This window comes from Colletes latitarsis, chromosome 2, assembly GCF_051014445.1.
Source record: "Colletes latitarsis isolate SP2378_abdomen chromosome 2, iyColLati1, whole genome shotgun sequence".
NCBI lineage: Eukaryota > Metazoa > Arthropoda > Insecta > Hymenoptera > Colletidae > Colletes > Colletes latitarsis.
The window spans coordinates 6,228,391-6,244,061 of NC_135135.1; the positions used below are offsets into that span (position 1 = coordinate 6,228,391).

Genomic DNA, 15,671 nt, shown 5'->3' on the forward strand with positions numbered 1-15,671 from the left:
CCGGTTATAACGATTGTGTTCCCTGTGTTTTTATAACCAAGTAATCATTCAATTATGATTGAAAAAAAACCTTCTCTTTCTTTTGAAAAAATATTTACTTCGTAATATTAATGTAGGTCGTTACACTTGCATATTACACAGAATTTGATTAATTTCATTACTTTGCAAGGGATACTCTGTTTAAACATTTTTGTGTTTACATAGTTATAGATTTCTTTATATTCAAAGATTTATATGTAGTTAAGAACGTTTATGTAGGAAATATAATTTTAATATGAATGAATGTATGCTTGCAAAATGTATACTTCATTTGTGCTTTTCTTTATTTTGATTAAAATGAAAAATTTTAATTCTGACAAATAACAATGGTTTCCAGAGTGACGATTTTTAGTTTCACAGTTGTATAACGAGCGTTACTTTAGTCCGATAATGGATTAATGTAGGTCGTTACATTTGTATATTACACAGAATTTAATTAATTTCATTACTTTGCAAGGGATACTCTGTTTAAACATTTTTGTGTTTACGTAGTTATAGATTTCTTTATATTCAAAGATTTATATGTAGTTAAGAACGTTTATGTAGGAAATATAATTTTAATATGAATGAATGTATGCTTGCAAAATGTATACTTCATTTGTGCTTTTCTTTATTTTGATTAAAATGAAAAATTTTAATTCTGACAAATAACAATGGTTTCCAGAGTGACGATTTTTAGTTTCACAGTTGTATAACGAGCGTTATTTTAGTCCGATAATGGACTTATCGTGGAAGGAGTGGAAAGATAAACCTTCTTTTAGGCATCCAGTTCTTGGCGAGCTGCCGCGGCCTACAGGTGTGTTGCGCGTCCGATTTGCAATTAATCACATCTCTTTGTGATTAATTATGGGTACGTTTCGCCAAACCAGCCGATTATGCTCGCGTCGAAATTCGGCCATCGCGACGCGGAAGGTGCCAATCATATCGTGCTCTCTTCCGGAACGCGATTCCCATCATTATGTCACTTCATCTTTTTTCTTCTTTTCAATTAAGACGTAAATTACATCGTAAAAGTCTAAAATTATTCGCGCGTCATTTTTCTTCATTGTTTCGCTTAATTTCTGTTTATTACAATAACAATACTTAACTATTATTACCCAAAACTAATATGACTTTATAAATTGCGTAATAATTTGTTTAAATTTTCTTCTTTTTTTTTAAACGTATACAACGAAATGTAATTTTTAAAAATTATAAAATTAGATATTCTACTGTCGAAAATCGAAGGTTACTGTAATTCTTCAAACTTTGATTCTCCATTTATATCACCTAGGATGACCACGAATTTCGAAGTCGAAGTTTGAAAAATTGAACTTGTCACACAAACACAAGTGTTTCGAAGTAGTAATTCATCATCAATGAACTTCGCGACGTTGAATTAATTTATGTCAAACATATTTCTGTCAGTTCTGACTTTCCTCGAAACGATAAATTTGTCGCAAGTCTGTCGAGTTGCTTGACGACGATGTCGTAACAGTATTTAAATAACCATGAATATGTTTGTTTGCGCGGTGCGTGTTTCTTGTCATAATTAAATATTCGTAAACATTTAGAATATTTACGGATAGCATAGTTTTCGATGTAAAAATTACACGTGCTGATCGGTAATTATAATCGTCGAACTAAACGAGTGTTTTCCCCCATTCGCGAAAAATAAATCTTCGCTTATACGCGAGTTTGTACAAATAAACAGTGCAGTTCTTATTTATTTCTTTACTGATAAAACCATCCGCGAAGAGAAAAGAGACTTCGACGAACTCGATAGATCAATACACGTTACGAATTCAGCAATACATAAGTTCTTTCTTTTCTCGATGTTTGTTGTATGAATTTTTCTTCAATTTTATCGATTAGGGGGGATTCTCGTGTAACAGACTTAAAAGATCGATTTTTTGTTTAAGGTAAGCGTATTTTGAACATTTATAACAAACTTTAAACACATTTTTCTCAAAACCACGTTCTTCAAACGTGTTTAGAATAACTGAAAAAATTATTTGATACAAAATTAATTTATTCAAGGAAAAGATTTGTACTCTCCTTTCAAACGCTATAGACTTTTCCATTTTGCATGTTTTTAGTTTAGCAATGGGTTTAATGTCAACGAAAACTGTTCAACTATAAAAAAATTTAGTTTTTTGCAACCAGAAAGGTGTGATAAGTGTTACAAAAAACGCAAACAGATTCTACGATAATTAATAAATAATAAGAAGAATGAAAAAAAGAAAAAAAATTAAATCCAAATTAACAATAATTTTTTCAAAAAGAATTAATAATGTACTTTTGGAGTTATTAAATTTTTATTAGAAGACATAATCTTATTTGCCAGGAGTTTCATATCACTTTATATGATTTGTTTGACTGTACCAATGTCAACAAATTTTGTTCATATAGCTTATATATTTTACATTGTATTGTTTGTATATACGAGCAATCAAACCCGTAATCAAAACATGTTATTATCATTATTATGTAACTGTTATTTTTAGTCTCTGATTTCGGTCAAACTAAGTATTTGGATTTGGGGGAAATCTTTTTATTGCAGAAATCGGAATGCTTATGGAACTATTTAAAAAACCCTCACGCGATAAATTTTTGGTAGGGATAGAAAAACAGAAGTTTTAGAAAATAAAATTTTATAGACAGACTGATGACTTGTATTACTTTATACTTACAGTGCCATGATAAAACCATCGAAAGACATATACTTCACGAGATAACCATAATGAAAGCTTACATAAAGTTACGTTTGAGGAACAAAACGTGTAAACACGGGAGTGAGTAGCAAACGTTGCAGCATGCAGATAATGCTCTGATATTGAACGTGTTTTTTTCAAATATCATGCCAGGCATTCTATTTTCGATGCCCATAACTTAGCACTTTTATACGCAAAACGACAAGAATAATCGATTCGCGCAACGACTACAGATACGATTTCATTTTTCAAAATATTGTAATTCCATTTACTCCCACGTTATTACGCGTATAAAAAAAAATGAGGTCGAAGGAATATAGATCATGTTGTTTCCGACGTTTTTCTTGTGCCAGTTTTTTTTTGTCTCCAATGAAACAGGAAATACGATTCAATTGAATGACACATACTGTGTTGCAACGATTCTTTGCATCAATTTTTAACAGTCTTATCGATCGAAGAAACTTTCGTAATCTAGATTTACTTTCATCCTTGGGCAATATTTCATCGTCCACGCGTGTTCGATCGATCATAAAAGAAATCCTGCACACTCGAATGTAACAATACGCTTATTCTTCTGTTTTGCAGCTACGGAATAATTGGGGCTGTTATCGAAGATCGAGCGATCGAGACAGGTCAATACTAATTGCCGATAGGGTACGCAAAAATCGAGCTCAACAACGTAGAATCAAGAACGGCGCATCGGGGAAAATTCGCACGCGTTATCCGCAGAGAAAAGCTGCAATTTCATGCGAATAAAGCGATTTCCATCGGAACAATATCAAATCCACGATGCGTTCGAATTGGTTGTTGGTGTTCCTGTTTCACATATCCTGGGGATTCCCTGAAAGAGGAGTATATTACACAGGACGAAAGGATTTATTCGAGCTATCGGTGATACACCTAAACGATTTTCACGCAAGGTAAGCCACACACGAGTTGTGCATCGAACTGATTTCATCGAACGATGTCGAAAAACCAGGTCATTGGAAATCTTACCGCTAATTATCGCTAATAATAACAAGTGTTCGCGTCAATTACAGCGATAGAAGAGTTAAATCTGTATTGGTTACACCAAACAATGGCTGCGAAATGATACGTTTCCCAACTTTCTTAACGTTAGATTACCTTGTCAATAATATCGTGTAGGAAAGGTATAAATAAACCATTGTGAGTTTTTAACAGCATAGATATATTACCAGACAGAAATATAACAACTTTATTACATTTATTCTATCATAACGCTCCAGAAGTTCACTTTTTTAACATTTTTTATGTTTCTTGATATCGAACGTAGGATTATTGTAATATTGTTTTCTTTTGTAGGAACATATCATTTTTATTCTGAAACCATTGGAAATAAGAAAGTTAATGAAGCATGAATAAAATTACGTGCAAATTCTATCGGACAAAACTATAACATTTTTCATTCAAACTGCGATAAAACGCCCCAAAAAAATCGTACTTTGATATTATAAAGGAGAGACCTTCTTCTACAACCATATCGTACAATGAATTGCAAACAAATGAATTAAGGTCCCTAGAATCGGTCGAGTTTATCGTATTTTTAGAAGAAGAGTATTTTCAGTTGTGTACTCTATTCTTTGATAGAGTGAGTAAGAAAATATTGATGTATGAAAATTTTTGTAAACATCGGTTCACCCATGTGAAAGTAGACCTCAAGCTTTAAAATAAGCTGATCGTTGTACGATCTTGTTTTTACGAAGTTACAGTAGTTGATTTGTAGTAATTTGACAATTTTTTTTATCATTTGTTTGATCCCTTAATTTTGCTTATGAGTAAAAAATTCGTTTCAAATGTTTATGCAAATGTATATTTTTATAGAAAACAGACATAGTAATAGGACCTGGATAGAAATATGTTTTATGAATACAGAATTCTAAAAATATATTTTTTATTTTGTTATGCGTAATGCACATATTTTTATGTTTATAAACGTATACAATATGTTATGGCATATTTTTTTTATACAGGGTGTTCGGCCACCCTTGGGAAAAATTTTAATGGGGGATTATGGAGGCCAAAATAAGACGAAAATCAAGAATACTAATTTGTTGATGGAGGCATCGTTAAAAAGTTATTAACGTTTAAAGTTTCGACCGTATTGAATTTTTTTCTAGGAAGTGGGTAGGATTTCGGGGGTAGGTCTATTCACCAAAAATTATTGTAATTGACCCCCGCAACCGAAAATAATTTTTCCAGAATGATTTGAAATTTTTTTTTCACCAATAAATTTAGGGACCTACCCCCTGTCGATTTTTATTAAAAATTGGTTTTTGATTTTTAAGAATTTTGTTTGACGCCTTACAGAAAAGTTGTCTAATACTTTTTTGTAAGTACTCATGGTCTCTGCTTCAGAAAAAAATTTCCATGAGATACCTTTACTATTGTAGGAGTTAAGGCCGTTTGAAAATAGGACCAGATTTAGGGGGTTTTTCTCACTTTACAGTGTCATGGATCAACTGTTCCAATATTGTTAGAATTTCTACATATTCTCCACTAAAATACGCGTTGTTTGTATTTTGAAAAATTAAAATTCTCCAATCCGTTCAGGAGTTATGACAATTTAAAGATTCACATGAAATGTCAGGGAAGCATTTCTGGCCTCACATTAGATTTTCGGTAAAAAATTTTTTTCACGAAAGTGCGTAAGATTTCGGAGTATGTCTGTTCACCAAAAATACTTGCAATCGACCCCTGTAACTAAATATAATTTTTTTAGTATGATTTGAAATTTTTTAATTTCGTCTAAAAATTTCAGTACTTACTCGAATTTTTTTCTCGAAAGTGGGTAGGATTTCGAGGGTATTTCTATCCACCAAAAATGCTTGTAATTGACCCCTGTAACTAAATATAATTTTTTTAGTACGATTTGAAATTTTTTAATTTCATTTTTTAATAACTTTTTAATGAAGCCTCAGTCAAGAAATTGATATTCTTAATTTTCGTCTTATTTTGGCCTCTAAAATCCCCCATTAAATATTTCCCATTATATTTCGTGTTCATTTCGAATATCTTCATGATCGAATTAATTTAGTTTATTAGGGAACTCGTTACTTATTGTAGCTCGAATTACAATATGTCATAATAATCGCAAGATGTATTGTAAATTTTGTATATTTTTCATACGTAAATAGCATACTTTATATTAACTTTTCTCAAAGAATCTCTAAATTCTTTTTACCTTTTCAACAAATCTGAAGAGGATGTACATTACTAATCACAACAATTTACTAAAACTGTAATAATATAAATATGGTCAACCGAATATTTCAGACAATAATCTAAACAAATAAGGATTTTAATTTTTTTAACTATGTTCAAACCCTTTAAAAAATTTGAACAAATTACACACTAATAACTATAACAAGACTCAAAAACAATAAAAACAGGTACGCCTTCAGATATAATATCCATGATTTTTTTCATAATTTTGTATTCCATACAATAAAAGAAACGGATCTTAAACAGTAAATTATGTTTTGTTCCCTACCTAATAGTAAAGATAATGAGTAGACTGCAGATCATTATGCAAATTCACGTTTGTATTAATCGAATTAATGAAATGGGAGCTTTGTAGTTGATTGTCTCAACCCCTAAATATAATAATTCGTATCTTACTTCAAATATTTCTTATATTTTTGTATATGAATTCTGTAGCTTTTCGAAAATTAAAATTTCCCATAGATGCATAAATATCCACAGTTTAATAATGAATTAATAAAAAGTTTTCTTTGTGGGGCCGATCTATCGATATGTCCAAGATTGAATTTGGTGGCACTTTAGCCATATTTATTCGACTGTGTCTTTTCTCTTAGAGTATAAAACATTATTCCTTTTAATCGAGTCTCGCATTTATGGAGTTTACAGCATTAAATGCGACGAAAAATCTGTACAGGTTCGTGCAAACGGGACCACATTCCGGCGCGTGTCACAAGGAAAACGAAAAGGATTGCGTCGGCGGAATCGCGAGGGTTTCCACGGCGGTTAAACGATTAATCGCGGAGAGACCGAATCCAATTTTCCTGAACGCCGGCGACAATTTCCAGGGGACGCTCTGGTACAATGTTCATCGATGGAACGTGACTGCTGTGTTCATGAACATGCTGCCGCACGACGTTATGGTAAAACGATGGGAAACGAGTCCGCGAAAAAGAAAAAACGACGAAAACGAAACACGGGACGGATTCTTTCGGCTGTTCGTAACCTGTTTAATTGGGTCAAAGAGTTTAACGATCGATTATTCGAATACGGTGCTCGTTCCGTTAGTTAACGAGATTCCGCGTTCAAACGATAAAATCGAACGAATCGGCCCCGAATTTCGACGAACGATACACGTATAATTATAAAAATCCAGGAAACCGAGGACCATTCGCAACGATCGTCCAATCGATGAAAACGGAATTAGTTTTTTTTTTTATTATTACACCACTAAATTTACAATCAATTCCATTGGGTAATTTTTAGTAAATATGTTGACTAACATAACGACATGGATAGCATACAGGTAATACATAGGTTGAGATATTAAGTAACATTAGGTAAAAGAAACGAAATAAGTACGGATATTTTAAAACAATTTTGCAAATGTTAAGTTTCGTATACAGGGTGTTCGGCCATCCTTGGGAAAAATTTTAACGGGAAATTTTAGAGACCAAAATAAGACGAAAATCAAGAATATCAATTTGTTGATTGCGGCTTCGTTAAAAAGTTATTAAAAAATTATAATTAGTTATAAACAAATCATTCTACAAAAATTATTTTTAGTTGCAGGGGTCCATTACAATCATTTTTGGTCATTACATATACCCTCGAAATCGTATGCATTTTGGACAAAAAAAATTCAGTAAATGGACAAATTTTTCGATGAAATAAAAAATTTCAAATCATTCTACAAAAATTATTTTTAGTTGCAGGGGTCCATTACAATCATTTTTTATCATTAGAGATACCCTCGAAATCGTACGCATTTTCGAGAAAAAAATTCCTTACCGAAAATATAATACGAGTCCAGAAATGGTTCCCCGAAATTTCATGTGAATCTTGAAATGTCATAACTCCTGAACGGATTGGACGATTTTAATGTTTAAAAAAGCAAACTACGCGTATTTTGGTGGAGAATATGTACAAATCGCAAAAATATTCGAAAAGTTGGTCCTTGACCCCGCAAAATGAGAAAAACTCCATAAAAATGGTTCAATTTTCAAACAGCCATAACTCCTACAACAGTGAATATATTTCATTGAAACTTTTCTCTGAAATAGAGCCCATAGGTACCTACAAAAAAGTGTTAGACAACTTTTCTATAGGGTGTCAAACGAAATTACCACAGATCAAAAACGAATTTTTAAGAAAAATCGATAGGGTGTAGGGTGCTGAAATTTTTCGGCGAAAAAAAAAAATTTCAAATCGTTCTGAAAATATTATTTTCGGTTGAAGGGGTCAATAGCAATAATTGTATACACATACCTCCGAAATCCATCGCAGTTTCGAGAAAAAAATTCAGGAAGGTGGACAAATTGTTCGACAAAATTAAAAAATTTCAAATCGTTTTGGAAAAATTATTTTTTGTTGCGGGTGTCAATTACAATCATCTTTGGTGAATACACATACCCCCGAAATCCTACGTACTTTCGAGAAAAAAATTCGTTACCGAAAATATACTATGTGGCCAGAAATGTTTCTATAACTTTTTAACGTAGCCTTAATCAACAAATTAGTATCCTTGATTTTCGTCTTATTGTGGACTTTAGAATCTCCCACTAAAATTTTTCTCAGAGATGGCCGAGCACCCTGTATAAATTAGCACCCCATTCAATCAGGTTTCCAAAATATAGCAACAATTTGAACGACAATTTTTAATTCTTTACTTCTGATAAACTTGCAAGTATGTATAATTAAAATTATATCGAATAAGATCCTATTTGGATTCATTTTCATCATTTTCATTCGATTCTTAAAATAAAATTATTTAATATATTATTAACAGACTCCAAATATACACAAAATAACTTTTATCGGTATATTTCTGTGTGTGTTTCTCCTGTTTGTTTTTGTATCATTTTATATGCAATTAATTATTTAAGGTCGGTATCCTTATTCCCAGGATAAAAACATATTTTGGATTTGGAATATTTTTTATAACCATGCTACTTGAAGACCTTCTCGGAATAGTAACAAAAGTTACAATAAAACAATTTGGCAATTCGCTTTGAAACATACGTTTTAAAATGCAATTCGTCCATATTGCAACCTTTGAATAGTCAAGGAAACGATAAATTTTATTTAAAACACCATTTGTCGATTTATTAGTTACGTTTGCACGATCAAACAGGTGTTAAAACAAGCGTTTACTCATTAAACGTGAAATATGATTTTATTTTATAATTCATAGCGTTGTTTGCATTCGTTATTAGATATTTTTAACTAAATATGAAATTTGTCAGAGCGAGTGGAGAAAGATTATTCACATTCGAAGTTAAGTCACAGATAAAAATATTCTGAACATATTGAAATTATTGCCTATTTATTCCAGATAGAATTAAACAAAATGTAAATTGATAATTGCACTGTAATCACGTGGTAATTAAATAGTTATTACACGTTTTAGAGATTTACGGTTGTGATAATAGCGTAAATGATCAGTAATTACCGCGTAATTACATGTAATCGTACCGTGGAAAATGTAATCAGATTACATTTTGCTCAACTTTAATTCCAGACAATCGGAAACCACGAATTCGATGATGATATCAAGGGTGTCGTTCCCTTTTTGGAAAGATTAAAGGCACCAGTTGTGGTGACCAATATAGATGCCAGCGAGGAACCATCGATGCAGGTTAGTCGCGTGATTGAAATTTCGATCGAATCTTTTATTTAAAATTTCTTGCTTGTTTTCAGGGTCTCTTTAAAAACAGTACAATTCTCCTAAGAAATGGTACCAAAATCGGAGTCATCGGTGCCATTTTATCCACCACAAACGTTCGTATCAATTCATTTTAAATTTTCTCCCGATCGACTAAATTATTCTCATAAACTATCATTCGACTGTTGAAATCTTCGTCATTGAAATCGAATCAAAGCTTAAAATATACATCTTGTCGAATCGTATCTCCGTGAAATCTTAATTAACATCACTTTTAATCTTGCAAAACCTCTCTTTTTTCACTTTCCAATAATGGCGATACCAAGGTCGCGCTCAAATAAGTTTCAAAGTAACTAAGACGGTTTCGTAGTAACTGCGAGTTAAATAGCGAACGTCGTTAAATTTTCTTTTTGTCGAGTCACGTTTCTGTCATCGATTGAATCGAGCAGATTCTAAGAAGCTGTGAATAGTCGCGCGAAGTTAACAAAGAGAGACGATTAGAGAGATCGGAGATTTAAACGAAAGAATGACTTTGCGTTCCTTAATTGGTACTCACAAATTACCAGACGATCTCCGTCACCGGGAAGTTGAAGTTTTTGGACGAGGTAAAATCGGTGAACGACGAGGCGTTGAGACTGAAATCTCAAGGGGTCGATATTATCATTGTTTTGAGCCACTGTGGATTGGACGTGGATAGAAAAATGGCCGCCCAGTGTCCTTTGGTCGACGTGATTGTTGGTGGACATTCGCACACGTTCCTTTACACTGGCAAGTATTCACAAAAATAACACTCGAATAGTTAGAATAGCATTAGAAAGTTGGAAAGTTGAATAAAACTTCATGATAATCGAATAAAAATAGCACTTTGAGTTGTTGGGAAAAATGTATCATTATGTATCTAACATACAGGGTGTTTGGCCACTCCTGGGAAAAATTTAAATGGGAGATTCTAGAGGCCAAAATAAGACGAAAATCAAGAATATCAATTTCTTGACTGAGGCCTCGTTAAAAAGTTATTAACAATTAAATTCAAAAATTTCAAATCGTTTTGGAAAAATTATTTTCGGTTGCGGGGGTCAATTACAATCATTTTTGGTGAATAGACATACCCCCGAAATCCTGCGCATTTTCGAGAAAAAAATTCAGTACAGGCGGAACTTTAAACGTTAATAACTTTTTAGCGAAGCCTCGATCGATAAATTGGTATTCTTGATTTTCGTCTTGTTTTGGCCTCTAGAATCTCTCATTGATAAAATAAATAATAAAAAATAGCTAATGACGAAAAGCACACACAGAAGCGTAGGGGAAAATGTTAAAATTAGCATTTTTCTCAGGGAATCTTGAGATTTGATCCCATCACAAAATTATTTTTACGTCTTTAGGTAAGCCTCCATTCATCGACACCCCCGCAGATAGGTACCCGGTGGTGGTAGTTCAAAAAAACACCAAGAGAACAGTCCTGATTGTTCAGGCGGCAGCGTACACCAAGTTCGTAATTCCTTCTCGACCGATCTTCCCTGTTACTTTAAACTCCGTGTTTTTCTTCTCGAAAGTGACGAAGTCCCTGTTTGCGCCAGGTATTTAGGGAACTTGACGGTCTGGTTTGACGAGGAGGGCGAAGTGGCTGATTGGACCGGAAATCCGATTCTTCTTGATTCCTCCGTCGAAGAGGGTGAGTTCTTAAATGTACAGTATCGTATAAATGTTTCCGAGCTAGCTGGTTTTTCGGTGTATTTACAGATCCGATGATTAAGTCCTGTTAGGCCTAAAATAATTCTATTTAAAATAAAAATAGAAATAAATATATGTATTTCAGTCTATGAAAACAACTAAAATATCGATTATAAATAATATCTATTTAAATTAAAGATTGAAATGGCAAGTATTTATATTAAACAAGCGTTGAAACAATGAGTATTATTGTTTACATAAAGAATATTTTTAACAATACATTTTTATATCGATGCGAGGAATTTTATAATTTCTTCTGTCAAAAGTTTTCGAATGGATTATATTTTCGATATATTTAATGCATTACATTATTTTCTTATTTTAAATACAGAGTAATTATTTTCAAAGCTATTTCGTAATATAGGATAACGCAAATGTGTTTGAAATGTAAAAGAATTACGAAGTGAGGTAATACGTTATTTGAAGTAGCACTTCATTTAATTTTATTTTGAAGGTGCTCAGTTTTGAATTGTACTGAATATAACTATAAATGAAAAGTGGTTTACTAATTTGCACAAGCAAAAATGTTTGAGTTAAAATATCATTCTCAGTACTGCAAAAGAAAAATATGAAAAATAAATTAATTCTAGCGAAATTAAAATCGCCAATGAATAAAATGAAATAAAAATTGATTAGATGGCATATTACATTGAAATCAACAAATAATCTTCTTAAAATTGGAGTAAAATTATATATGAACATATTTTAACAAAAATACAGATTTGTTAATATTTTTCTTGGGAGAAAACTTATTATCGGTTCTTTATAAGGATTTATCCTTATAATTACATCATTTTTTAAATAATTTTGTAATATACACACCGATTATTTTAAGACACATAGTACGTAAAAGTTAATATTAAAACTGTCTTGCAACACAATAATTAAGTAAGAAGTGAATGGTGTTACTAGTTAGTAATAATCAGAATTAGTGACAATTTTTATTTTCGTATCAATTAATTAGAATTTGTAAAATGTTTCATGCAAAAATGAATAGGTAATAATTTCGAATCGTTTATTATTATTAGTAAACAGATAATAAATTGTGGAGAAAAAGCTTTCTATGTACGAAACTATAGAAAGGCGAGACAGAATATTGTTTATTTTGCATTGTTCGATGTGAAACGATCGACATGTATAATTTTCAATATTCAAATTTCTTGCAGATCCAGCAATGCTGCAAGCTTTGGAACCCTGGAAAGCACCTGTGGATGAAAAGGAGTCGTCAAAAGTTGGTCGATCGAAAGTTTACTTGGACAATAAATGTCGCAGAAGCGAGTGCAATTTGGGGAATTTAATCACGGATGCAATGGTGGATGCTGTACGTAGAGAAATTATTTCTTGAAACAAGCGTTACTTTGTTATATGGAAAGAAATTAAAAATTGCACATATTAGAAAATTTCAAAAAGACATTATAAAATTCATTAAAACGGATATCACTTTTTAGATCCTACATTTATTTTTTACTATATTAAAAAACGCAAGTGTCAGATAAAAGGCACTAGAATTTTAACAAAACTGTTATTTAAATTGTAATCGCTTCGTGCGATTTCTTTATTCGTTGGCAAATGTTGAACAATCATTACAATTTCAATATTTCTATTTCTTTCTTTGAAAAGATAAAAACTTTTTGCAAAGTTTTAAATGCTGACAGAAGTATTTCACTAGGTGGAGATCCAAAATTCTCTGATAATTTCTTCAAGAAACTGAATTTGCGAATACTTGGAAATAACAGACATACTTTTATTTAATAATTTTTATCTCGATCGCGTTAAAATTGATTCTCTCTAATATAAATTCTATCGAAAATGCAGATTTAAAGTTTAACTATAAAAGTTATTTAAATATACAACTTTTATTATTGTATTTATTTATTATTTAAATATAATCTAAAGTTTTTTAAATGTAAATATTTTGAGTCACAGCTGTCGTATATAGCTGGTTAATTGAATCGAGTTTATAAATGTTTCAGAAATATTTCTATAATCATTGTCCAATAATCGACATACCGAATTTGGTTTGAAGTTTCATCCAATTACTTCGTTGTACAATCGTGGAAGAAATAAGTTTTATTATTTACGAATTTTCTAATTAATTTTGTCTTGAATAATCATAGTACGTGGAGCGGGCTGAAAATCAGACTTTCTGGACGTATGCTGCTGTCGCGTGTATGAATCCTGGAGGAATACGTGCTCCTATCGAATCCGTTAACGAGGACATCACTTTTGGTGATTTGATGATGTCCCAGCCCTTTGAGAACACGTGGGACATCCTCGAATTAAACGGCAGTTGCATCATGCAGGTACAAACTACTATAATTTCTTTGTACAATCTTTCTTTCCTTAGATTACGGTGTTTCAACTAGTTAAACTATTTGATATCAAAAGATGAAATATTAGATTCAAAAGAATTAATTGGATAACTAAAGTTACAAAATACTGTAAAGATAAAATTTTAGTTAAATATTTAGCCTTATCAATTTGTAATTATTACACTCAGAATTGTTTAAAGTCATTCTACGATTTCTCGTGGTATTTTTACATTATATTTGATAGTCTTCTCCTGTTGAAGATTGTCGTTCTTACTGACGTGTAGTAGCTGTTGCGGTCTCGAAGGCACCATTTCGTCTCGTTTAACGTTCTGCAATTGCCTCTTAGAGTGTGAACTTCACCTCTCACTTAACCCAGGTGGAATAAAATTCACGCGCTGAATTTCCTTTTTACAAACGTAGGAACTATTTACTAATAGCTAACGAGAGAACAAAAATAAAGAGAATAAAAAACCATTTTATATCTGTATAATGAAATGAAAGCTGAACTATCGACCATTGTCACATTATGTTAGTTGCCATATTGAAAATACTTCGTTGGACTATTTACTATATTTACATAATTTGTACGTAATTGGAAGAATGCATTACACCGAATAAAATTACTACAAATATAGCGTGATCTGTGGCGGACGGTCTTTCAACTGAACGGTGGTAGCGTTTATGCTAAATGTTAAATGATCGTCGTTTGTTATTAAAGTTATACAAAGCGATTCGATGTTCCAGATTCTGGAATTGAACGGAATTTTAGTATGGTCGGGACTGAAAGTGACCTACAACGAGACTAACGACATCAGAACCGCGATGGACGTCCAAATAAGGTAATTTTTTCGATTTTAATTATGCAGAAACAGTCGTAAGATTTGCTTTTTCAGGTGTCGCGCGTGCGAAGTGCCAAAATTTGAGCCGTTGAAGCTCGACGTTTGGTACAGAATAGTGGTTCCATCCTTCTTGGTTCGCGCTGGCGATGGATACCACCCTTTTATAACCTGCGGCATCAATCACAACGTCGGAGAAGCGGATGCAGAACAATTGGCAAAATATATGAAGAAAATGAGCCCGATTATAGTCGGTCTAGATCGCCGAGTGATATTCGTGAATGGGAATAAAATATAGTCCAATTAAGAATTTTCATTTTTATAATCCTAATTTATTTACTATTTGGCACTGTAATTTTGTGACATTTTTATGTTGCACACCTGTTTTAAACTTCCTTTAAGAGATATTGTTACTACAAACAAGTAATTATAGAAGAAAGTAAAAATATTATACTCATTTTATTGTAATCTAATTAATGTCTTGTAGATTGAACAAAAGATTGACCGAAACATTTGTAGAAAATTATTTTATTGTTGGAAATATTCTCTCGTGGGTTAAAGCCTAGAACGATCTCAATATCGTGCAATATAAGAAACTAGTGTTAATGTTTTGAAACGTTTGATAAGTATTACAGATTTTCATTTATTCTTCCCTAACACGTATCGATGAATTCAGGAACGTAGAGCTTTCATATTTTACATTTAATAATCTATGTCTAAACTTACATTGCCTTTTACACGAAACTGTTAATGAATTAAAGTGCTAAAAAGTATTACAGACCTTCAATCATTTATTTAATTTTCTAACAAAATTTTTTCAAAATTCATTCTCACCACACTCCATTTTTTCAAATTTACGTTTTTAGTCTCATTCGAGTAAATAGCTCTTTAAAAGCTCTTTACAACCATCTATATTAGTTGGATCCTAAAATTTCCTGTGGAGACAACATTCCCCCTCCCTCCAAAAAACCTACTATTAAGCCACAGGTATTGGATTACTGTATTATTACACATACAATTGTACACCGTACTTAATTTATATTTTATTACATATTAAAATTGTTTAAATATGAGTAGGTACATATTCTGGGTGTTTATATTAACGATTGCACCGATTTTTGAGGCATTCACTAATCTGACAAAACAATGTTTAGAATAAAAATTAATGAGTACTTTG

At 31.9% G+C, this 15,671-nt stretch overlaps 1 protein-coding gene across 5 annotated transcripts; it reads left to right on the plus strand.

Annotated features, from left to right (window-relative positions):
- Positions 1 to 817: 817 nt before the first annotated feature.
- Positions 818 to 15,424, plus strand: LOC143351448 (apyrase). 5 transcript variants are annotated; one of them, XM_076782940.1, is made up of 12 exons: positions 818 to 835; positions 3,318 to 3,652; positions 6,649 to 6,874; positions 9,472 to 9,588; positions 9,651 to 9,731; positions 10,182 to 10,383; positions 10,998 to 11,103; positions 11,193 to 11,287; positions 12,513 to 12,667; positions 13,464 to 13,649; positions 14,403 to 14,497; positions 14,552 to 15,424. In XM_076782940.1, exons 2-12 carry the CDS (start codon positions 3,522 to 3,524, stop codon positions 14,790 to 14,792), a joined length of 1,635 nt encoding a protein of 544 aa, XP_076639055.1. In that variant the 5' UTR covers positions 818 to 835; positions 3,318 to 3,521; the 3' UTR covers positions 14,793 to 15,424. The 5 variants fall into 5 exon arrangements, with proteins under 5 accessions (XP_076639055.1, XP_076639054.1, XP_076639053.1 ...); XM_076782939.1 differs by having other exon boundaries at positions 819 to 889; XM_076782938.1 differs by lacking the exon at positions 818 to 835 and adding an exon at positions 913 to 1,940.
- The last annotated feature ends 247 nt before the right edge of the window (positions 15,425 to 15,671 follow it).

Bases quoted from the DNA above. Each gene is read 5' to 3' on its own strand.
- LOC143351448 (XM_076782940.1), top strand. From the start codon at position 3,522: ATGCGTTCGAATTGGTTGTTGGTGTTCCTGTTTCACATATCCTGGGGA. The intron at 6,875-9,471 runs GTAAAACGATGG...CTTTAATTCCAG, and splicing joins TGCTGCCGCACGACGTTATG to ACAATCGGAAACCACGAATT. The intron at 11,288-12,512 runs GTGAGTTCTTAA...AATTTCTTGCAG, and splicing joins TGATTCCTCCGTCGAAGAGG to ATCCAGCAATGCTGCAAGCT.